Source organism: Narcine bancroftii, chromosome 11, assembly GCF_036971445.1.
Source record: "Narcine bancroftii isolate sNarBan1 chromosome 11, sNarBan1.hap1, whole genome shotgun sequence".
NCBI classification, from domain to species: Eukaryota; Metazoa; Chordata; class Chondrichthyes; order Torpediniformes; family Narcinidae; genus Narcine; species Narcine bancroftii.
The window spans coordinates 59239656-59265304 of NC_091479.1; the positions used below are offsets into that span (position 1 = coordinate 59239656).

Consider the following 25649-nt stretch of genomic DNA (forward strand, 5'->3'; position numbering starts at 1 on the left):
TGGAAGGATGAAGCTGTGTTAATGTTATTGAAGGCTCTGAGATTTGTGATCAGTTTTCCCTTCATTGAGGACAGGAGCTGGGACCTCATGATATAACTGCACAAAGCAAGAAGATCACATTTGGAGAATTTTATGCCATTCTGTTCACCCAGCTACAGGAAAGATATCATTGACTGTTACCTGGAGATTGTTACCAGGACTGGGAGGTTGGAATTATAAGGAAAGGCTGGGTCAGCTGGAATTGTTCTCTCTGAAGTGGAGGAAGCTGATGGAGGATAGATTCAAGAGGGACCTAAGGACACCCTCTTCACTCAGAGGGAGGCGGCTGTTTTGAACGAGTTGCCAGAGGAAGTAGTGGAGGCAGGTACAGTTGTAATGTTAAAAGGCATTTAGACAGGACATCAATATGAAATATTTTGAGGGATAGGGTCCAAATACTAGCCTTGGGCAGACAATATGGTGGTCATGGAGAAGGTGGACTTTAGGGCCTGTTTCTGTGCTGTAAAACTCTGTTGCTCCATGATGCACCATCAAATGTAACATGAACAAAGACGAAATGTTGCAAAGAAACTGATGGGCTTTTATTCACAACAGAATGGAGGCCCGTCCATGTTGGTCGACTGTCCTGGACTGAGGAGGGGGCTGTGGCACAGACACTTTTATTTAGGGGACCATGGGAGGAGTCTCAGGCCCAGTCGGCAAGGGATGTGTCCTAACACATCCAAACACATACACCAGTTTACTACACTCCATGACCTCACAAAATGCTTGTGAGATGTTCTTTGGGGGTGTGATTCAGTTGAAGTTTGATCAATGTCCAGCTGTGGTAGCCATTGGGACAGGGGTGGAGGTGGTTCTATATGATTTCTCATGACCATAGAGCCAGACAATGTGAAACAGGCCCTTTGACCAACCAAAATGCCCCACCCACACTCGTCCCATCTGCCTGCATTTGACCCATATCAGAATCAGAATCAGGGTTTATTGTCATGAACAAGTCATGAAATTCTGTGTTTTACAGCAGCGTCACAGTGAAAACATTCATATTATAACCATCTTACCATATTACAATAAAATAATAAAATAAAATAATAATAACAATGCACGAAAAGTGAGACTGTGTCTGTGGTTCATTGATTATTCAGGAATCTGATGGCAGCAGGGAAGAAGCTGTCCTTGTGCCACTGAGTGCTCGTCTTTAGGCTCCTGTACCTTTTCTCCGATGGTAGCAGAGTGAAGAGGGAAAGGCCTGGGTGGTGGGGGTCTTTAGGTGAGAGGCTGCTTTTTTAAGACACGGCTTAATGTAAATGTCCTCGATGGAGTGAAGTCTGGTGCCTGTGATGTTGCAGACCGAGTTAGAAACCCTCTGGAGTTTATACTTGTCTTGAGAGTTGGCCCCTTCACATCAGGCAGTGATGCAAAAGACTAGAATGCTCAAGTTTACACGAGTCTTCGATGACATAGCGAATGTCCTCAGATACTTGACAAAATATAGTCGCTGGCAAGCCTTCTTTGTGATTGAATCAACAGGGGACAGATCCTCAGAGATGTTGACACCCAGGAAGTTGAAGTTCTTGACCTTCTCCACTACTGAGCCCTCGATGAGGACTGGGTCGTGTCCCCCTGACTTCCTCCTGAAGTCCACAATCATCTCCTTGATTTTTTTGATGTTGAGAGCAAGGTTGTTGTTGTTACACCATTCAACGAGCCGATCTATCTCCCTCCTGTACACTTCCTCATTGCCATTTGTGATTCTGCCGACAACTGCGATGTCATCGGCAAACTTGTAGATGGCATTGGAATTGTGTCTGGCCACACATCTCCCTCTAAACCCATCTTATCCATATATTTGCCTACTTTTTCTTCAACGTTGTTATCGTACCTGCCTCGACCACTGCATCTGGCAGTCCAATCCATACAACAACCACCTTCTTAATGAAAAAAGATTACCTCTCAGGTTGCTGTTAAATCTGTCCTCTCCAATCTCACCTTAAACAATGCCCTCTGCTTGCTGATACCTCTCATCTGGGCAAAGACTCTCTATTCATCCAAACTATTCCTACCAGATGCAGGACATTTTTATTGAAACAAAATAGGCACCCATGATTCAGCTTGAATGGCAGGATGAACTTTGTGCTGAGTGGGGCATCATCATGGTCTGGGTGGCATGGTTAGTGTAGCAGTTAGAGCAACACTGTTATGCTGTTACAGTGCAAGTTTGAATCTTGCACTGTCTGTAAGGAGTTTGTGTGTTCTCGCCGTGTCTGTGTAGGTTTCCTCTGTGTCCTCCAGTTTCCTCCCACCTTTGAAAGTGTACCGGGGGGTTGTCGGTCAATTGGGTGGCACTGGCTTGTGGGCTGAAAGGGCTTGTTACTGTCCTGTATGTCTAAAAGAAATCACAAACAATTTGCAGAAGCAGGGATATTCTGTATAAAACCTATAATCCATGATCTCACTCAGGATGGAGTTGGGTATATCCCGGTATTGATATCTGTCTGCAGGTCAAGGTCCTCTGTGCAGTAGGAGAGCTGGGGGAGCTGGGTTAAGAAGCAGTGCAGACAAAACCCTCCCCTTCCCCTGAGACTGATCCCACCTCTGGGTCTTGTGATAGATTATGTTATATTTTATATTGTATGTTTTAAAGGAGATAAATTGTGGCAGGTTTTTTAGTGTAGGTCAAATACAAACACTTCAAAACAGATCTCATTTAAAATGCCAGAGCTCTGCTCAAGCCAGACAGTCTAGGCTCCGAGTGCCTTTCACAAACTTTGAAGGATGCCTATAAGGAGTTCACAAGTAGATGTTAATTGGAAATGTTGTGGCGTAATGGATGATTGATTTGGAAAGCAACGGAGGAACAAACTCAGAAGATTGGATCCGGTGCTGCAATCTGTCTGAGTGCAGTTTGCTGTTCTAAGAGGGACATGTGGTTTTCTCTGAGAGAGAGAGAGAGAGAGAGAGAGAGAGAGAGAGAGAGAGAGAGGGGGGAGGTGGAGAGAGAGGGGGGAGGAAGGGAGGGGGAGAGAGAGAGAGAGAGAGAGAGAGAGAGCTACAGTTCAGCAGCAGCAGCTGGGATTGGAACAGGACAAGCTGGCAAGCTTGTGGAAAAGCCCATTTTGAAGATGGGTTGTGTGTTCTTAGTTCAGCCTGTTCAAAGCCCTTGTGGTCCATACAAGAGGAGAGGACTGGCTCCATAATGCTTCACTTGAAATAAGGGAAACAAATAGGAACTCTAAGGCAACCTGAAAGAAAGAGGTTATCATCTGGAAAACCCTGATGGGGCAAGTTTCGTCAGCAAGACACTGAAGTGGTTGATGGAAGTAAATCAGTTGTGGGTGTCCCACAAGCAACAAATCTTTTTCTGAAAACTGACAAGAACCTTCCTGAGTGATAACCATTTACCTTTCAAACACCAAAGCCTGGTGAAATTCATAAATGTTAAATTCTGTTCACATTATAAGAATTGTCTAATACCAGTGAACTTGGAAGAGTGAGAAATGAGATTGGACTGTGAATTAAAGAACTTTGCTGAACTTACACACACACATTAAATACACGTCCGCTTAGAATTAGAAGGGGGCTTGTTAGGTTAAGTTGTTAATAGTAATAAATTAAAGTTTGATCCTGTTTTCATATTTAAAGATAATTAAAAGTAACTTTTGTTTAAGTAACTATTTATCTTTGTGAATTTCTATTGCTGCTGGGTTTTGGGGTCCTCTGGGCTCATAACACTCTGCAAAGGCTGTTTGCTGATGCGGATCCACAGGGTTCAACTGCCCAGTCTGATTGTCGTTGGCTCTGGATAGGCTTTCAAGGAGTCAATGTGATTTATTTAAAAATCCTGCGACTGTCAAGTCTGGGCCCAAGATAGTGGCAATTGACAGTGGCTTTGAGGCATTGCAGATTTTGGGGAAGCAGGGCATCAGAAAATGGGGAGACCATCACACCCCCACCTCCCCTCACTGTTTGAGGAGAAGCAGAGGAGATGACACTATGTGGCCATAGCGGTGGACCAACGAGGGACTCTGAGGCTGAAGAACACATGGGCGGCATGCAGGTGATGACTCAAGGTGAGGAACCCGTTCAGGCTACAGACCCTTGGAGACTGGCTCAAAACCAGGCATCAGATCCAAGATGTGAGAGGATGCCAGAGATTTCGATCTGGATTCGGGTTGCTGGTGGTTTGGACTAGATTTTGTGGCTGTGGGAGCACTGGAGGTGAATCCATGGATGCTCAGTGACTCTGTGGGGACTCTCTTCTAATTCTCTTCGCTGACTATAAAGGTCGCCGGGCAATTTGTGCTGATGGCAAATCTTTGTCTGCCTTACAGTAAACTAAAGGGAATTTCGTGTAATATCACATTTTCTGTTTAATTGCATGAGAATAAAAAATTCTTGAATCTGTGCATGGACCAGATTTCTCTAACCTGGGAAATTTGCTGTTCACAGCAGGAATGAGTATTAGCCTCATCCTGTTTTAGTCCAGTCTGGCAGTTGGCAGCACCTTGGCAGCTTTTGTTGCGCACACAGGCCCTTCTGGCCCATGAGTCTGTGCTGCCCAAATACATCAATTGATCTACAAACCCCGAGTGTCTTTGGAACAGGGTGGGAAATCAGAGCACCAGAAGGAAACCCATACAAGCACGGTGGGGAGGAGAATGCACCAATTCCTTGCAGTCGGTGCCAGATTTGAACCTGGTTCACCTGCTCTGGAATAGTGACGTGTTAATGCTCTTTAAACCATGCTGCAGAAACGGAAGTGCACAGATGGAAACATGAATGGCAATGAGGAGACACTCAGAGGGACTGGTGGGCACTGTGGAGAGAGAAACAGGATAAACCTTTAGGTTCTGATGGATGGGTTTGCCATTTTGTAGAGGCTGCTGATGCTTCCCAGAATTTATTGCTTGAACTACCCATCAGTTGTATAACCATCGAACACTGCAGCCATTTTGGCCCTTCTAGTCTGTGCTGAAATATTATTCGTCCTAGACCCATTGACCTGCACCTGGACCATAGCCCTCTGTACCCCTACTATTCATGTACCTACTCAAATGTTTCTTGAATGTCATATCTGACATTCACCACTTCAGCTGGCAGCTCATTGCAAACTTCTCACTCTATAAGAGCGCTACCCTTCTTGTCCGATCTCAGACACCAAGCAGACTTGGTCAGTACTTGGAGGGAGTCCGTGTAGGAACACCAGGTGCTGTAGGTTTCTGTGAGGGGTGTTGGACAAAGTGGCGACTCTTCTCTGCCTTACCGTAGACAAAAGTTAAAGAGTTTCTTGTATGTTACATTCTAAATGTAATATAACACGAAAATAATGGAACCTTTATAGTCTTCAGTCCTCCTTGCCCTATATCAATTCTCAGCTTCTTTTCCATATATCCCTCTATCCTGTGCTCCTCCTCTCCACCTTCTCCTCCCCACCCTTTGACTCAGGTGTCTGCCTGAATGTTGGCCCTCCTGAAGAAAGACCTAGGTCTGAAATGTCAACAGCCTTTTACTTCCTGAGCTCCTCCCCTTTCCCCTTCCTCCCTCCTCTTTTCTCTGGGCTGCTCTGATCGGCTGAGTTTTTCCGGCCATTTGTGCCTTGGACTTTGTCTGCATTTGGACCAAATAGGGAATTAATGATAATGATGATGAGTTTATTGTCATACACATTCCACAATGTGCATATGCACCAGAATTCCCTCTTGCTGCAGCTGAGAATGCACTCTATAGAAACAGCAACTACAAAACAACTAAAAACTTAAAGGAATTAAAAATAGAATAAGGACACACAATAATTATGGATAATAAATATTCATAGTTATCCACGTGCAAAAAAAAGTGACTTACAATTGCACAGACTGTCCTTTAGTGGTGTTGGAGCAGGTCCCTGATGAGTGTCACCAAGATAGCTGTTGGAAAGAAACTGTATTGAGCCCAGAGATGCTGGCAGGCTCACCAGCGGCTCTACTTTGTGAGATGTCTGAGGCAGTTCAGTAAGTCACCGAAGACTCTTCTAAACTTCTACAGATGTACTGAGGAGAGCATTCTGGCTGGTTGCATCACTGTCTGATACGGAGGCACCAACTCTTAGGACAAGAATAAACTCCAGAGGGTTGTTAACTCGGCCTGCGATATCACAGGCACCAGACTTCACTCCATCGAGGACATCTACATGAGGTGGTGCCTTAAAAAAGCACCCTCTATCCTCAAAGACCCACTACCACCCAGGCCATGCCCTCTTCATTCTGCTAACATCGGAGAAAAGGTACAGGAACCTAAAGACGAGCATTCAGCGGCACAAGGACTGCTTCTTCCCCGCTGTCATCAGATTCCCGAATAATCAATGAACCAAAGTCATTGCCTTACTTTTCATGCACTAGTATTTTTATTTTTTTATTGTAATGTTGTAAGATGGTTATAATATGAATGTTTGCATTATGTTGCTGTCACAAAACACCAAACTTCATGAATCCTGATTCTGAGTCCGATTCTGATTCTGGACCAAGCCTCTCTACCTTCTTCCTGAAGGTATTGGTGAGAAGAGGTTGTGACCAGGGTGATGGGAGTCCTTAATGATGTTGACTGCCTTCTTGAGTCAGTGCCTCATGTAGATGCATTCAATGGATGGATCTGGCTACGTCTACTACCTTTTGCAGCCTTCTACGTTCGTGGCCAGTTGAATTCCCAAACCAGGCTGTGATACAACCAATTGGCATCTTCTCACAATGCACCTAAACAAGTTTGATAGAGTATCCAATGGCATGCCAAATCTCTTAAGACTTTTGAGAAAATATAAGCGTTAGTGCTCCTTTTTCACAGTTGTTTCTGGCTAGCTCTGGGTGAGGTCTTCTGATATATGGAATCTCAGTTGAAGGTTCTAACCTTCTGCACCTCTGTCCTTTTAATACAGACAAGTGTGTAATCCCTTGGCCTTGATGATGTTGAGACACCGCCCAGCTAGGTTATCAATCTCCATCCTGTATTCTACCTCAACGTTTCCAGTTATTTGGGCAACAACAATGGTGCCATCAACTAATTCGTAGATTGAGTTTAAGTTGAATTCTATCGCGTAGACAGGTTAACTTTGTGGATTAAATATTGCAAGTGTCAGTGTATGGAACACAGACCAGGGAACTGGCCCTTCAACTCATGGTGATGCACTGAATGTGATGTCAAATTAAACTGAATCTCTGCTGCCTGCACGTGATACTGTGTATCCATCCATCCCTGCATGTTCGAGTGTTTACCTAAAATCTTTAAAGCTCCAATCACATCTGCTTCCACCACTACCGCCAGCCCCATCACTCTGTGTAAAGATCTTGCTGCTTTGAACTTTCACCCTCTCAGCATCACCTCATGACCCTGGTACTGACTCTGGGAACATTTTTCTGACTGTCTCCACCATCAAATCCTCTGATAACCCTCGACCATGTCTCCCCTCAGCCTCCAATATTCCGGAGAAAACCACCCATTTGTCTAACCTCTCCTCACAGCTCATTCTTGCTGATCCAGAAAACATCTTGGTCAATCTCCTTGTAAACAGGCCCATCGTCCAATTGATCCAAGCTGGTGAGGGTACTCAAAGTGATTTTTTACAGTGAAGGAGAAGCAGGTTGTGAATATGGTAATGGTTAAAGCAAATCTGTGATCTCCAAAAAATGTTCCAGTCAAAGTCACAATGTTAATAGCCCCTTTTCCACTGGAACCTTGTCACAGGAATTGAAGGCCAATTTACCGTTTAAGAGTCCAGTGGGAAAGCGAATCAATTGATACTCCAGCATCAAGTCACGCAAAATTATGCCAGGGATTGACGGCCCCAACTCCTACTCACATCCTCAGTGTCAAATGATGCTGGTGTTCCAATTAAACCAGTGGGAAAAAGACAACTTGCATCTCTGGACTACAGGTGCCTAACCTTTTATCCGGGATTGTCAGGACCAGGTACCTGCCGTTGTTCAGAATCTTCCAGATTTTGGAATCATTTCAATCTTGGTCCCTTCAAGCAAATGCCTCATTTCTAGCCCCTGCCATTCGCCCACCCCACACCCCCCCAGGGCTGGTGCCAGGCTATTTTTTCACCCTAGGTCGGGTTGAGTGTGGTGGGGTGGGGTTGCTGACCAGGCGGAACGGTGGTTCAATGTGCACTGTACAGGAGGCTCTTGACCAACACATCAGTCAGGTGGAGGTCAGAGATGACGGGGTGGCCTGGGAGCTCAGCCAAAAAAGATGGCTAGCGCTGGCTGCTTGGAGCCAATGGCCAAGTAGGGCAGAAGGCTGGACATGAGGTGCAGAGCTACAGGAGGAGCGAGCCTTCGGGGCAGTGGAGCAGAGCGCCGGCAGCTTTCAGGCGCTCCACCAGCTCGTTGGGCCGGCCCTCAGGCACACCCACACACCCGGCAGTGCTGTCCGTTCTTTCCCCCCCTCCCCATCTAACTCCCGATATAGCAGCAGGGGTGCAGTGCTGCCAAGTCCGGAGTTTACGGATCGCCGCACTGGATCACGGCGAAAGCTCAATGAGGGAGCAATGGCTGTCTTTGTTATCTATAATCCCCAATGCAAATGAAACTGCTCTGCCAGTGCCAAAATGGTTCCAGCTGCATAGGGGATTATGGGTAAAGAAGACAGCTATTGCTCCCACATCAAGCCAGGTGCTCCTTGCTTCTCCCTAACCAAGTGCTGGGAGCTGAGAGTCACCTTTCTTCCGAAGGTAAGAAGGTTCATGGAGATGGGAACTTTGGGGACTAAAGTGGGGTGGGTAGGTTGTGGTCTCTGAAAATAGAGAATTTATTATGGGAAATTAATGTTACTTATGTGTAATGTCATCTACCGGAGAAAGTGCCGGTTTTACGGAATGCTGGATAAAGGATTGGTCACCTGTGTTGTTGAAGGTAGACTTTCCTATCCCAGGGATGACCTGCAGTTAGTGGGAAAGCAGTTTGTGCCCCAGTTAAAAATGGCCCAGTGGGAACAGCAAAAATGGCTTCTTTAATCAGGACACTGCTCGGCCAATGGAGAGGGATACCAGTGGAAAAAGGGCTGATGTCTTGGCGACAAGAGGGTGACAGAAGTGCTAGGGGATCTCAGCAGGTCAGGCACCATCTGTGGAAAGAAGCAATCAATGTTGTGGGTCTGAGCCCTTTAACCAGGATCAGGAAGGTGAGTGAAAAAAAATTAGGGTTGGCTGGTGGAGGCTGGAACGATAAGAACTTTTAAAATATTCTTAGATAGATTGGAACATAGATGTAAGAAAAACAGGTTATGGGTGTGAGTTCAGGAAATAGTAGATTGTTGAGGAGTCGATTCAGCACAACATTGAGGACTGAAGGGCCCGTACTTGTGCCATAATGTTCCAGTTCCCCAACATTTTTAGACCCCATGTTCAATGTCATATAAATGAAGACTATCCAAGCAAAAGAAATGGCAAACACAGAGCTGGGATGCAAGTTGTTGATTTGTTTTGAAATACCAGAAGGTTGGTGACGGATGGTTAAGCAAAGCAGGAAAGTAGTTAATCCAGCTATCCCCTGCAGCCCAAGTTCAACAAGAGGTCACATCACGCAGTGGATGGTTGATCTGCTCAGATTGTCCCATCTCCAATGAGCTCCAGGAGGGAATTTACCAATTAATTATCACCACATTCATTGGTGAGGGAAGGACATGGATCTCCTGCTGCCTTAGCCACCACCTCTTTTTGACTCAACATTAATTTCCCAATCAGCAACTGCATCTTCCAACGGTCTATGAAATGCACTGGAACATAAAGAGGTCATTAGAAGTACAGTGGGGAATTGCAACTTCTTCCATACTTACATTTTATAAATGTAGACAAACAGAATGATAACAGGCCATCTCGGCATACGTGGCCGTGCCGCTAAATTACAATCAAATCAGCACGGTAACATGCTCTCTTGGCCCACGTGCCTGTGCCGCCAAATTACACCCAATTCAACACGGTAACGGAGTCTCTCGGCCCATGTGGCCGTGCCGCCAAATTAAATCCAATTCATCACAGTAATGGCCTCTCTCAACCAACATGGCCATGTCACCAAATTACACCCAATTCAGCACGGTAGCAGGCCCTCTCAGCCCACGTGGCCATGCCACCAAATTAAAATCAATTCAGCACAGTAACGGGCCGCTCTTGGCCCACGAGGCCGTGCCGCCAAATTACACCCAATTCAGCACGGTAGCGGACCCTCTCGGCCCACGTGCCATGCCGACAAATTACACCCAATTCAGCACGGTAGCGGGCCCTCTCGGGCCACGTGGCGACGTCGCCAAATTACACCCAATTCAGCACGGTAGCGGACCCTCTCGGCCCACATGCAATGCCTACAAGTTACACCCAGTTAACTACAACTCTAGTATGTTTCTTTGAAGGGTGGGAGGAAACCAGAGCCCCCCAGGGAAAACTCAGGCAGGCACAGGGAGAACGTATAAACTACAGACAGCATGGGATTCGAAATCCAGTCCCGATCGCTAGTGCTGTAACGGCATGGCACTAACTGCTACACACTAACTGGTTCCTCACTGCAGAATATGGAGATGGGTCCTCTCTGCAGATTGTAGAGGTGGTTTCCTTATATTCTGTCCAGCCAGACCATATTATGGTAATGGTTTGAAAACAATTGACAAGGTAAACAATGAACAGGATTTCTGGCAGAAATCCCGCAGTGTCAGGCCTTCTGTGAAGAGCAATAGATTGGGTGAATGCAGAGTCTTTTCCCCAGAGTAGGGGAAACGGTAACCAGAGGACATATGTTTAAGGAGATTTAACAGAACCTGAAGGTAACCTTTTAGCCCCTTTCACTCAGCCAACTGTCCTAGGAAGTGGGAAAACTTAATGGGCATGGTGCTCTCAGGAGCCTTTCCCACTGCACCACGATTTACCTGGTTAATCAGCAATCTGGGATTTTAAGTGGGGATCCTGTCTCCAGCTGTGACAATGTGAGAGCACATTGTGCTTTCACACCATCAGAAGGTGATTAGTGAGTTCACTCAGCCCCAGCAAGTGTCAGAGCCCAGTTGAATTTAACTTACCCTGCCAAGTTGGGACATTTCACATGGCACAATTATGCAGGTCTGGGAACAGACCTGCAAAATTAGCTGGTTAACCCACATGGAATCCGTGGTGTGAAAGGGGCTTTTTTTGTACAGAGGCTGCTGAAGGAGGTGGTGAAGGCAGGTGCTATTGAAACGTTTAGGAAACATTTGGACAGTACATGGAGAGGATAGACGGATACCTGGATAGAATGAATTTAGAAGAGTATAGGTCAAACGCATGCATGTGGGACTCATGTGGGTAGGACATTTTGGTTGGTATGGACAAGTTGGGCTGAAGGGCCTGTTTCCTCCCTGTGTGACACCATTGACCACTGGTTGTAGATACACAACAGTAGCTGACCTCATCAGCAAAAACAATGAGTTGAAATACAGAGGTAGAAAATCTCGTGAAATGGTGCGAGAATAGCAACCTGAGTCCTAACATGGACGAGACCAAGGAGATGATTGTGGACATCAGGATGACCAGGAACAACCACCCTCCACTACAAATTAATGATTTGGTGGTGGAGAGGCTAGAGAGCACCAAGTTGCTCGGAATCCAACTAATTATTATCCTGGACACATAATGTTTCCTCACTTGTCAGGAAGAAGGATCAGTGACCATCATGTCCACTTTGTACAGGAGCTCTATTGAAGTGTCCTGGCCAGCTGCCTCACAATGTCGTACGGTTGCTGTGAAGCATCAGATCAGAGGCCAATCTACAGGACCATTAAAACATCAGAGACAATCACTGGGGTTACCCTAAAACCTCCCCCCCCCCCAACTCTCCTATGGGATTTACCAGGATTGTTGAATAAAGAGGGCTTACAGAATCGGAGAGGACCCATACCCCTGCTCTTACAGCATTTTCCAGCTGCGCCTGTCAGGAAACGGTACAGGAGTATCAGAGCCAGAGTTGCCAGGCTGTGGAACAGCTTCTTCCTACAGGCAGTGAGGCTGCTAAAACATGTCTCTTGAACTTTAACTTGAACTTGTCATGGAGAATGGTCGAGCTTTGACTGGCTGAACTCCACAATGATCTGTTTTCCCTTATCCATGTTGAGTCTGAACTTGTTGTTCTCACACCATTTGGTGAGCCTCCTAACCTCTGTAAGCCAACTCAACGTTATTGCCGATGAGGCCAATTACTGTCATATCACCTGCAAAAGTGATGATTCTGTTGGAACTGAATCTGGCAGAGCAGTTGAGGGTAGCAGCGTGAACAGGAGCGGGCTAAGCGCATAGCCCTGAGGTGCGCCGGTGCTCAGCAGGATGGCACTGGAGACGTTTCTGTATCATCCTCAATGAGAATATTTCTTGCATATTTTGCTTTCACCTCTCTAATCTGTGTCTGTTTCAGGTGGCCACAATCTACCGAGATTCAAGTATTGGGAACCTCATCAACATTGTTATTGTGAAACTAATTGTGATTAACAATGAACAAGTAAGTTCAAATCCTTGTTAAAGGAGAATCCAGCTGATGAGTGCTCCCAAAACAGGGAGCATAAATATAATCTGGATTATTTATCTGAAAAAAGCACTTGATAGTGAGAGGGACAAAACTGTAAGTTACATGGGTACAAGAGAATGGACGGCAAGTTCTGTGGCAGTAGGGGGACAGCAGGTCACAGGGTACCTTGGTTTGGTGGTTACCTTGAGGAAGGGCTCAGGAAGCTGTATATCTTTACCTCCTATGCACACAGCGAGACCAGCTGAGTTCCTCAAGCAGTTTGCTGTGTTTTTCCTATTTTTAAATGCAGCTCACAAACGTGCTGTAGAAACTCAGCAGATTACGCAGCATGGACAGGAAGTGAAGAGTGACCAGCGTTTCGGGTCTGGGCTTGTCATCAAGAATAAGTAATAGCATGATAATAAAGTGGGGGAAGGGGCAGGAGGAGATGAGGGGAAGGGGCAGGAGCACAGACTAACAGGTGGGAGGGTAGAAGAGAAAAAAGTTGAGGTGATCAGGGAGAGAGTAGCTCTCTACTTGGGGAGAGACAGGAAGGGAAGGGGTGAAAGAAGAAAGGAGACAGAGGGATAGGGAAAGGGAGGAGTTTAAAGTCACACATGCCATCTTTGGAGATGGAAGAATTTTTTGGACACTTGTGCCTGAACATTGATGTTGTTGTCACTAAATAGTTCAAACTCTGGAGAAGTGACTTATTGGTCACCATGGGAACAAGTAGACATCGCGATCTCCATGGAGACGGGGCTCTGGCGCATGCCTGGGAGCTGAGGCCATGAACTCGGCCATTAGAGCACGGATCTGGGAGTGAGGCCTGGCCTGGTCTGGCCATGTTGATCGACAATCCCCAGCTCAAGCAGCTCCAGGACCACGTTTATGAGGCGTTTGGCCTGAGCGAGCTTGAGTTTTTTGAGGAGTCGCTGAACCGGGACGATGGGCTTGTAGGAGCTGGTCTTCCTGTGCTTCCTTGGAAACACACACGTCGAAGGCTGCCCCTGTGTCCTGCTGGTCTTGAGGAGCAACCTCACCGAACCTCCATGGGTTGAGGCAGGCTTTGTGATCGTGCTCTGCTGAGTGTAGAAAGAGAGGAAACTGAAGAAACTGACTTTGAACATATCATAGACCAATTTGCACAAGGAAGGTCCAGTTCTAATTTTCATGTGGTGCCATAATTTGATCATTAAAAAATTAAGAGCTTGATGTATTTTTGAGCTGATATTATGGTAAAGTTATCTAAAAGGTGGTGTCAGATGTTTGGACAGTGCTTGCCATAGGAGGCATTTTTCGTAGATACGCCCTTGCTGGCATCTGGCACATCAATTGTTAAACTTCTGTTGCCTTGGGAGTTGCGATAAAGTGCCCCAAAGCTGCCTGCTTTAATCAGAACAAGGCCCTTCATACCAACAGATTCTCCGCACCAAATTACTTGCAGAACATACTGCAAAAGCTGCAGGTGAGCAGACACAGAGCTGCGGGAGGAACTCCAGCATCTGTGGATGGAAATAGTCACTATCTGACCTGCTGAATTCCTCCAGCATCTGCACCAAGTCATGAACCTGCATGTTCTCACCTCTTGTCAATGACCCAGACATTCCCCTTGTGTTATGTGGCCTCTGGAATGGACAAATAAAACCCTGCTCCACATTTATAGTATGTTTTACTCCTCACCTATTTAGGAGGGACCATCCATCAGTTTCAATGCAGCCACAACTCTTCATAACTTCTGTGTGTGGCAGCAGAGCCAGAACAACGTTGATGATACCCATCCATTTCACCATGATACTGCAGTTCTAATCACCAGGTAACTGTTGCATGGATCCTGGTTCTGACCTTGAGATTACGCCTTTCCGTTGTTACCTGATTCAAGATTGTTACACCGGTTCTTTACTAACACACAATAATGCCAGAGACTAACATGCTGCTGAACCACAGAATGCTACAGCCCTTTGGCCCATCTAATCCATGTCAAATTATTTATTCTGCCTAGCCCCACTGACCTGCAACCAGACCAGAGCCCTCCATACCCCTCCCATCCATGTACCAATTTTTCTTCAATGTCAAAAGTGAACCCGCATTCACCACTTCAGCTGGCAGTTCGTTCCACACCTCCACCACTCTCCGCGTGAAGAAATTCCCCCTAATGTTCCCCCTAAAAATCTTACATTTCACCCTTAACCTACATCCTCTTGTTCTTGTAATCCAGTAATTATCCAGTCCTGATTACTTTTGTCAGACTGACTTTGTTGTTTCCCTAACTTGACCTTACGCTGAGGCCCTCTTTTAATTCCCTCGGTCCGTACTGATCAGATTTTCATTCTACATTAAAAATTCTGACAGTTTAATTTGTTTGATTTTAGGGAAGACATTTGTAGAGCTAGAAACAAGTGTGATACACTGGGTAAGTGTAACAGTCCAACTTTCACAGTTACGATGCAGACTGGGCTTACCATGCAAGATTCATGCTAAAGAGTCTGAGAATGTCATGCAATTCAAATCATTCTATATCGCTTCTGCATAGCACTAATGATTATTCAGAACTGTAAAACAGCTACAAAAAAATGCAGTTCTGATGAAAGGTTCTGAAGTTTCTCCAAATAACTCAACTGAAGTTTAAACGTTGTTACTGGTGTGTTGTTTCAAGGCCTTGCTTTCTGACTAACAATTTGAGTATTTCTGTAATTTAAAATATAATTTCTGTGAACTGTTCCAAATGAATTGAAGCTTTTTTTTCCTTTTATCACTCTTATGCTGCTTATTTCTTCACTCACTCATCTCTGCTGTGACTGAAACCTCTTTTGTTGTATATGTCTCTCTCCCTCTCTCTCTCTCTCTCTCTCTCCCTCTCTCTGTGCCTCACCCTCTGCTTTTCTATCTCTGTTCTTTTCTTTCTGTGCCTTTCCTTCTCAATGTTCCCTCTTTATCATTGCTTCTTTGCCATGAGAAAGGTGGTTGATCAATGAAATAGAACACTACAGAGCCATTCAGACCCTTCAGCCCATGATTATGTCATGACCTATGAAAACCTACTCCTCAACAATCTAATTTTTTCCCCTATCTCACACCCCAAATCTTCTATTTTTCTTTCAATTGACCTCTATTTTTCTTACAGAATCCTGGTAAAATACAAACATTAGGCCACTCATAAATTATCTGCAGTCAAACATACAAACACAATGGATAAATTATTCTATTCATAGATTATAGAACAGTACAGCATAGGAACAGGCTCTTTGGCCCATTTGTCTGTGCCGGACATGATCTCCCAGTTAAACGAAAACTCTGTCGCTAATCCATCGCCCTCCATCCCTGCATATTCACGTGTCTATCTCGATGCCTCTTAAACACTACTATTATATCTGCTTCCACCACTAAGGCCTGGCAGCCCCTTCTTGGCACCCACCACCCTTAAGCTTCTTTCCCCTCACCTTCCAGTATGTGACACTAAACTTAGGCAAAATTCTCTGACTGCATTTCATGATTTTTCCAACCTCTATCATGACTCCCCACTCCAGAGAAAACAGCGCATGTTTGTCCAATCATTCCTCATGTGTCAGACATGTAAACCACGCAACATCTGGACCCTTACCAAAACCTCCACAACATTCCTGTCATATAAACATAGAAGATAGGAGCAGGAGTAGGTCATTCAGCCCTTCGAGCCTGCTCCACCATTCAATGAGATCATGGCTGATCTTAAAGTTTAGTACCCCGTCCCCGACTTCTCTCCGTAACCCCTAATTCCCTTATACTGAAGAAATATATCTAATTCCCTCTTAAATATATTCAATGAACCTGCCTCTACTGCTCTCTGTGGCAATGAATTCCACAGATTCACCACCCTCTGTGTAAAGAAATTCCTTCTCATCTCGGTTCTAAATGGTTTGCCTATTATCCTCGAACCATGGCTCCAGGTTCTGGACTCCTCCACCATTGGAAACATCCCTTCCACATCCATTCTCTCCAGTCCTGCCAGAATTTTATGTCTCTATGAGATCCCCTCTCAATCTTCTAAACTCCAGCGAGTACAATCCCAAATTGTGCAATCTTTCCTCATAAGTTATTCCTGCCATTCCAGGTATCAGCCTGGTGAATCGTCTTTGCCCTCCCTCCATTACAAAAACATCCTTCCTCAGATAAGGCGACAAAAACTGCATACAATACTCCAGGTTTGTCTCACCAAGGCTATGTACAGCTGCAGTAAGTATCCAAACCCTCTTGATATGAAAGCCAACATACCATTTGCCTTTTTAACCGCCTGCTGTACTTGTATGCTCGCCTTCAGTGACTGGTGCACAAGAACCCCTAGGTCTCTCTGCACTTCCCCATCTCCCAATCTATTGCCATTCAAATAGTGATCTCCCCTCTGGTTTGTATTACCAAAGTGGATAACCTCACATTTATCCACAATGTAGTGCATTTGCCATGTATCTGCCCAATCCCCCAATTTATCCAAATCACACTGGAGCTTCCTGACCCCATCTTCAGTGCACACAATCCCTCCTAGATTAGTGTCGTCTGCAAATTTGGAGATATTACATCCAATCCCCTCATCTACATCATAAATGTAAATTGTGAACAGCTGGGGTCCCAGTACAGATCCCTGTGGCACCCCACTTGTCACTGCCTGCGACTCAGAAAATGAGCCATTTATCCCAACTCTCTGTCTTCTATCTGCCAGCCAGTTCTCAATCCACATCAATACCTTGCCCCCAATCCCATGAGCCTTGATTTTGCATGCCAGTCGTTTATGTGGGACCTTATCGAAGGCCTTTTGGAAATCCAGGTACATCACATCCACTGGCTCTCCCATCTATTTTACCTGTCACCATCTCAAAGAATTACAATAGATTTGTCAAGCACCTTTTGTAAATCCATGTTGACTCTGTCCGATCCCTTCTCTGCTAGTCATATGCTCCGCTATTACATCCTTAATAATGGATTCCATCATTTTGCCCACTACTGATGTAAGGCTAACTGGCCTATAATTTCCCACTTTTTCTCTACCCCCCCCCCTTTTTAAATAGTGGGGTAACATTAGCTACCCTCCAATCCATGGGTACTGATCCTGAGTCTATCGAGTTCTGGAAAATAATTCTTAAAGTATCTGCTATCTGAATGTCCACTTCTTTAAGTACCCTAGGATGTACATTATCAGGCCCTTGGGATTTATCGGCCTTCAATCCCATCAATTTCCCCAAGACCATGTCCTTAGAGATACTGATTTCTTTCAGCTCCTCCCTTGCATTAGTCTCTATGTTTCCCAACATCCTTGGGAGGTTATTTGTATCCTCTCTTGTGAAAACAGAACTAAAGTAAGAATTTAATTGGTCTGCCATTTCCTTATTCCCCATTATATATTCCCCTGATTCTGACTGCAAGGGACCTACCCTGGATTTCACCAATCTTTTCCTTTTGACATATCAATAAAAGGTTTTGCAGTTGGTTTTTATGTTTGCCGCAAGCTTACTTTCGTAATTTATTTTTGCCCTCTTGATTAATCCCTTTGTCCTCCTTTGCTGCATCTTGAACTGTTCCCAGTCTTTGGATTTGGTACTTTTTTTGGCCAATTGGTATGCTCTCTCTTTGGACCTAATGCTGTCTCTAATTTCCCTTGTTATCCACAGATGAGTCACCTTTTTTGGTTTATTTTTATGCCAAACTGGTATAAACGATTTCTGCAATTCTTCCATTAGATCTTTGAATGCTTTCCATTGTCTATCCACCGTCACCCGCCCCCCCCCCCACCCCATAAACACCACCCAATCAATCTTACTCAACTCCCGTCTCATACCATCATAATTCCCTTTATTTAAATTCAGGACCTTAGTCTCGGTTTTAATTTCTTCATTCTCCATGTCGAGTGAGAATTCGATCATATTGTGATCGCTCCTACCCAAAGGGCCTCGTACAACAAGATTGCTGATTAGCCCCTTTTCATTGCATAATACCCAGTCTAAAATGGCCTGCTCCCGAGTTGGTTCCTTGACATATTGGTCTAGATAACCGTCCCGTAAACATTCAAGGAATTCCTCCTCCTCAGTATTTTGTCAAAGACAAGAATTTCAAATTGAATTTGGCTGGTTTTATGTAAATTAAATTTAGATATAATTTTAACAGGCCAATTCAGCCCCTCAAGTCCGTGGCATCCAATTTACACCCCATTAACCTGTACCCCAGTACATTTCTGAATGGTGGGAGGAAACCGGAGCCCCCGGAGAAAACCCACGCAGACACAGGGTGAACGTTCAAAAACCTCTTACAGACAACGCAGGATTCGAATCCAGGTTTGATCTTGATCCCTGGTGCTCTAAAGGCGTGGAGCTAACCGCTAGGCCAACTTATGCCCTTACACCAATTTTGAAGGAGTGATCCAAGGCTGGTCTATTAATCAGAATTATTTTTTGAATTGAAAGAACATGAATTTCAATTAACATGCTTGGCCAGTTTGGTATTCCTGCACCTACAAATTAGAATGTCTAAAATGCAAATATATTATTTTCCATGTTTTGTTTCGTTTTTTGAGGTAACTGATCTGTGCTGGAATGATGAGAGTAAGGATTTTTCTCTTTGGAATTTAGAAGGATGAGAGGTGACTTCATAAATGTCTACATGATTCTGAGAGGTAGAGATAGCGTGGGACAGCCAGCACCTCTTTCCCAGGGCGGGATTAGCAAACGCCGGAGGACAAGTGCACAAAGTGAAGGGAGGGAAGTTTAGGGGAGACATCAGGGGAAAGTTTTATTATGCAGTGAGTTGTGGGTGCCTGGAATGCCTTGCTTGGGACAGTGATGGAGGCTGAAATATTAGGGGTATTTAATAGATTAAAGCACGTAGATGGGGGAAAAATAGAGGGTTACAGGGTAGGGTGGGTTTAGTTTTTTTTTGCTGGGAATATATGGGTCAGCACATCATTGAGTGCTGAAGGGCCTGCACTGTGCTGTAGTGTTCTTTGATGCTCTATTTGATGCTCTGCCTGCAAACATTGCACGAAGTGTGAATTCATTCTCTGAATCTCTGCTGGCATGGCTTACTTTTGACAAATACTTTGCTGTACAAGTAAAAATCAAGATAAAAATGGCAAGGCTCAGTACTAGATATCGCAAAGCAATGATTTGGCATCTGGTGAGCGTTGGGAGCTGGGCTTTGTGTCAGGAGCATTTAACAAATAATGGTTGGAATGTGGGATACAGAAAGAGCCTGCAGCATATACAAAGAATGGAAGCTCAAGTGGAGCAGCCAATGTATGAGGGGCCCAATGTCTTCTGCTTGATAGGCTTCTTTTAGCAAAGGCTGAGGATGTACAACAGGTAACATCAGGTAAGGTCTTTGCATAGTAACAAAGAGTAGGTAGTGGAGATGGCAGCTGGGGCAGTGGATTACTCCGACAGCAGGATGTGGGAAATGTGGGAGAGCCCAATTTCCCCTGATGAGCACATCTACATGAGGTGCATCCAGTTGCAGCTCCTGACATACCGAGGGAACTGGAACTGGATGAACTGTGTACCATTTGGGGGGCAGAGGGGGCTGATAGACAGAAGCTATAAAGAGACAGTCACACCCAAAAGGCAGGTAACTGGCTGATTGTCAGTGGAGGGAAGCTGAATAGGCAATCAATGCAGAATAACCCTGTGGCCGTTCCACTCAACGATAAACATAATGTTTGGGATACTGCTGGGGGTGGGGGGGGGAGTGGGGATTAATCTATGAGGGAGAAATCACAGTGGTCACATCTCTGGCACAGAGTTTGGCCCTTCGGCTGAGAAGATAAGATGCGAGAAGTGGAGAGCTATGCTGATTGGGCAATTCAATAGTTGTTGAAGAGCTAGGAGATTCTGTGAACAAGATCAAAACCACCGGATGCTGTGTTGCCTCTCAGGTGCTTGGGTCTGCAACATCTCAGATAGAGTCCACGGTATTCTGAAGTGGGAGGGGAAGCAGCCAGATGTGTGGTCCACATTGGTACCGATGACGTAGATAAGAGTAGGGATGAGGTCCTGAAGAAGAAATATAGGGAGTTGGGAAGGAAGTTGAAAAAAACGACTGCAAGGGTGATAATCTCAGGATTGCTGCCTGGGCCATGCACCAGTGAGAGTAGGAATAGAAAGTTGTGGCAGATGACTGCATGGCTGAAAGGTTGGTACAGGGGGCAGGGTTCAGATTTGTGGATCATTGGGATCTCTTCTGGAGAATGTCTGACCTATATTAAAAGGACGGGGTGCACCTGACCAATATCATGGTGGCAGGTATATTAGAGCTGTTGGGGAGAGTTTAAATGAGTTTGGCAAAGGGATGGAAACCAGAATGTGAGTGTAGAGAATAGAGCAGAAATTGGAAAATGTTGTGGGTTTGTGAGGAAGGACAGGGAGGAGAGGAAGTATGGGTCTCAAATTAGTACTTTTCTTCAGTATACACCAGAGAAAAAGGCCTTGGTCAGGGTGAGGTCAGAATAGAATAGGATGCACTAAACCATGTTGAGATTAAGAAGGAGGAAATGTTGGATCAACTTTAAAACATTAAGACTGATGTCCCAGGGACCCCCAGGTTGCTGTGGGAGGGGAGGGTGGGAATGCTGAGGCATTGGCAATGATCTTTGGATGCTCCTTGACTCCAGAGGAGATGCCAGAAGATTGGAGAATGGCAAATATGTTCCCCCCCTTGTTTAAAAAAAGTCATAGGAAGAATCTTGGGAAATATGGACCATTGAATCTTACATCAGTCATGGGGAAACTATCAGAGGATTCTTAAGGACAAGATTTATAAACATATAGATATGTCCAGGTTGAACCTCTATTATCCAGCGCTCTGTGGTCTGGCAACTTCCGTAGTCTGGCACATTTTGAATCTGTCGTCGTTAGTACAAACTCTTTACAGGCAGTATGGGATTTGAACCCCAGTCCCAATCGCTGGTGCTATAAAGGTGTTGCACTAACCTCCTGGTATTATTTCCTGTTTTAAGCTTTGTTCCATTTTTGATATGTTTACATATGGGGTTCCCTTAGGGGTCAATTTCTGTTTTCCAACATTTTCTGTTGTCTGGTAATGGCCAGGTTCCAATGTCACCAGATTAAAGAGGTACCACCTGTACAGTCTTCTCAGGAACAGTCAGCATGGCTTAGGAAGGGGTAGGTCGAACCTCACAATCCTAATTGAGTTTTTTGAGGAGGTATCAAAAAAAGTTGATGAGGGTCAGGTGGTAGATGTTCTGAATAGGGATTTTAGTAAGACATTTGACAAGGCCCCCATTGGGAGACTTGGGTTCCATGGAACCTTGGCTGTGTGGATTCAGAATTGGCTTTCCTGTAGAAAGCAGAGAGTATTCTGCCTGGAGGTCAGTGACTAGCAGGGATCTGTTCTGGGATCCCTACTCTTTGCAATTTTCATAAATGACAGGGACAAAGAATTAAAGGGATGGATCAGTAAGTTTTTGGATGATTCGAAGGTTGGAGGTGTTTTGGATAGTGTTGAAGGTTATAACATGAGATAGACAGCATGCAGAGTTGGGTGGAAAAATTGCAGATGGAGTTCAATCTGGATGAAAGAAGAGTACATGGTTAATGGTGGGTTACTTTACAGCGTGGCAGAACAGAGGGACCTTGACATCCAAATCCATAGATCTCGCAATTTGCCATGTAAATTGATAGGATAGTTAATAAGACCTATGGTATGCTGGGCATCATCAATTGAGGGGATTGAGTTCAGGAGTCTGAAGGCTTTGTAAATCTCCGATGAGACCATAGAATATTGTGTTCTGTTCTGGTTGCCTCATTATAGGAAGGATTGTGAAGCTATAGAAAGGATGCAAAGGAGATTTACCAGGAAGTTGCCTGGATTGGAAAATGTATTTTATGAGGCAAGGTTAGCAGAGCTCGAGCTTTTCTCTTTAGAGCAAGGAAGGATGAGAGGAGACTTAGCAGAGGTCTACAAGATTCTGGGAGGTATAGATAAGCTCGACATCCAGCACAATTTTTCCCCATGGAGGGAGCAGCAAACACCGGAAGACATCTGTGCAAAGTGAAGGGAGGGAAGTTTAGGGGAGGCATCAGGAGTACGTTTTTTTTTACATAGAGAGTTGTGGGGGCCTGGAATGCCTTGCTAGAGGTGATCGTGGAGGCTGGAACATTCAGGGCATTGAAAGAAAAATTGAGGGTTATCAGGTTGGGAGGGTTTCATTTTTTTGGGGGGTAGGTATATATGGGTTGGTGCAACATTGTGGGCCAAAGGGCCTGTAGTGTGCTGTAATGTTCGAGGTTGTATGCTCAATGGGGAAAAAATCAGAATCAGGGTTTATTGTCATGAATATGACACAAATTAATTGTTTTGTGCTAGCATCACAGTGCAAATCTTCCGATAAATTACATCTTACAATAAATAAATAGTGCAAAAGAAGGAGAAGATGCGACAGTGCCTGTGTCATTATCCGTTCAGAAATCTGATGGCGGAGGGGAAGAAGCTGTCCTTGAACCACTCACTGGGTATTTGTCTTTGGGCTTCTGTACTTCCTTCTCAACAGTAGCAGTGTGAAGAGGACACGGCGCAGGCAGTGAGCGACCTTGAGAGTGGAGGCTGCTCTATAAACCTTTGGCCTGTCACAGGGTTATAATTAGTTCATCAAGTACACCACACCTGAAGCACTGCCGTCTCTGTTGGCAGTTACTGCATCCATCAAGTAACACTATATATCCGGCTGTGTTTACTTATCACGGCACAGAAAGAGGACACTCAGTCCATCGCTCCATTCCCGCTCTCGGCAGAGCAACCCCATTCCCTCTGTCATCCTGCGAATCATTCCCTTGACAAGGTGATTTGCTCTTGCTTTCTCTGATTGCCACTAACCCTCCCTGTGAGAAAAACCACTGCAGCCAATTAACCAGCTTTTGATATAACAGTCACCATGACATGCATGAAATGTGATTGGGTTAAAGTTTAAGGGTGAATTGAATTGATTTCTTTGAGTTGTATGACAACTACAATGAGAACGCATGGCACTGTACTCAGCAGGGCAGGCTCATTCTTAAAGCAAACTAAAACTTTCAGGTTGAAGAATGTCTACATTTATATTTTTAAAAATTAATTTAATTGAAATCTGAACACCTTCAACTGAAACTTCACACTGCCTCTCTTCCCATAAACGCCGCCTGACTTGCTGTGCCTTCCAGAATTTAGTGTTTCTGCCTCAGATGTCCAGTATCTGAAACATCTTACTTTGCGTCTAACTTTACTCTCTGCAGTCCATCAACACATGGTATTGACGAGCCTAGTGTGTTAAACAGGAACGCTGGGGTTGAGCACAAGTCACAAATGTGTGGAAGAAATTCAGCAGGTCATCAGTGAAGGTGCTTAACAAAATGACCTCTACATCAGAGAAACTGGATGCAGTCTAGGAAAATTGTTTCATTCAGCATCTTCACTCTGTCCGCTGCAATAATTCCACATCATATTCCCACACCAACATGACTGTCCATGGTCTCATGCTCTGCCAAACCAAGGCTACCCAAAAATGGGAGGAACAGCACCTAATATTCCATCTGGGTACCCTCCAACCAGATGGTATTAACTGACTTTAAATCCTCCCCCGAGTTCCTCTTTCCCAAACTGTCTCCTTTTCTCCAACTCCCCACCCTTCTCAAATTCAGAGAGCTACACCCTCCCCATCACCTTTTTTCTCTTTTAACCTGTTTACCTGTATCCACCTCTTATCTCTTGTATGTCAGCTTGTGTTCCTCCCCTGCCCGTCCTCCCTCTCCCCCCTCCCGCTCCCTTTCCCCTCCCCCACCCCTTCCTCTCCCCCTCCTCCTCCCCTTCCCTTCCCCTTCCCCTCTCGCTCCCCCTTCCTCTCCCCCTCCTCCTTCCCCTCCCCTTCCCCTCCCCTTCCCTCCTCCTCTTCCTCTCCCCTTCCCCTTCCCCCTCCCCTCCCCCTCCTCTCCCTCTCTCTCCTCCTTTCCCCACCCGTCCCTTATCCTTCTCTCCCTTCCCCTTCCCCTCCCCTCCCTTGCTTCCCGTCCCTTCCCCTCTCCTCCCCCTTGCCCTCCCCTTTCCCTTCCCTTCCCCTCCTTCTCCTCCTTCCCCCTCCTTCCCCCTCAGCTCCCCCTCCCCTCCCCCTCCTCTCCCTTTCCTCCTTCCCCCTCCCCTCCCTTCCCCTTCCCCTCTCCTTCTCCTACCCCCTTGCTTCCCGTCCCCCTCGCCCTCCCCTTCCCCTTCCCTTCCCCTCCCTCTCCTCTTTCCCCCTTCCCCCTCAGCTCCCCCTCCCCTCACCTTCCACTCCCCTTCCCTCCTCCCCACCCTTCACCGTTACCTTGACACCTCCTCACTACTTCACCACCACCTTTGCCTCAGATGTGATCTGTGCTCCTTTACCACATCTGAATTCCCTACAACAGAAAGATAGGAAGACAATACGTGTTCAGATCACTATGGAATTGTGCAGCTCTGAATGGACCCTGCGTCTGCGTCCCTACTGACTCACTCCCCCTCCCCCCACCAACCCCCCCCCCCCCCACCGCTGTTTGTGTTAGGTCCAGATTTCAGCGCCTGCCTTCTGTGTGTGTCTTTGATTGAACATGGCACCATCCTTCCTGCTTTGATGTCATAACATTAGATGGAGGCAAAGCAGTGACTCCTTTTTTCTTTTGATCAAGTTGTTCCTCAGAACAGTTTAGAAATTGAAGCAGGCAGCTCCAACTGGCCCTCAAAGAGAAAATCTCAGCCCACTCTGTTCCAGCTGAGATAAAGCACGACCGGCCTTTTCCTGACCTTACCCTGTGTACTTCTTTGCAGGGCTAGCAGAACTTGGTACAATGTGCGATCCGTATCGTAGCTGTTCCATCAGTGAAGAGAATGGGCTGAGCACGGCCTTTACTATTGTTCACGAGCTTGGACATGTGTAAGTATGTCACACTCTTTCTTTGAGGGACGAGCATCAGTGATCAGCTGTCATTGAATCAAATCGAGCCAGGTTAACTTTGTTTTGTAAAATCATATTTATTTAGCCGAGTTTACTGCTGTGGTCTAGATTTGTTCTAATCCTCCAAGCCACAGATCTATTACCTTTTAACCTCAACAATGTAATGACACAATTTAATTTTTTGCAAGTTCTTTGAGAAAGTGTCAGCATGTGACAATGCAGAGTAACTGGTTCAACAAAAG

The 25649-nt window shown here is 45.5% G+C and overlaps 1 protein-coding gene across 6 annotated transcripts in view; it reads left to right on the forward strand.

The window, feature by feature from the left end:
- Positions 1–25649, forward strand: part of LOC138745789 (A disintegrin and metalloproteinase with thrombospondin motifs 20-like) — a 381593-nt gene that overhangs the window by 115624 nt on the left and 240320 nt on the right. For all 6 annotated transcript variants that reach the window (XM_069903086.1, XM_069903087.1, XM_069903089.1 and 3 more), the window contains 4 exons: positions 12402–12485; positions 14183–14307; positions 14864–14904; positions 25281–25386. In XM_069903086.1, the coding sequence (XP_069759187.1) occupies positions 12402–12485; positions 14183–14307; positions 14864–14904; positions 25281–25386 (356 nt within the window). The remainder of the gene's footprint in view (positions 1–12401; positions 12486–14182; positions 14308–14863; positions 14905–25280; positions 25387–25649) is intronic.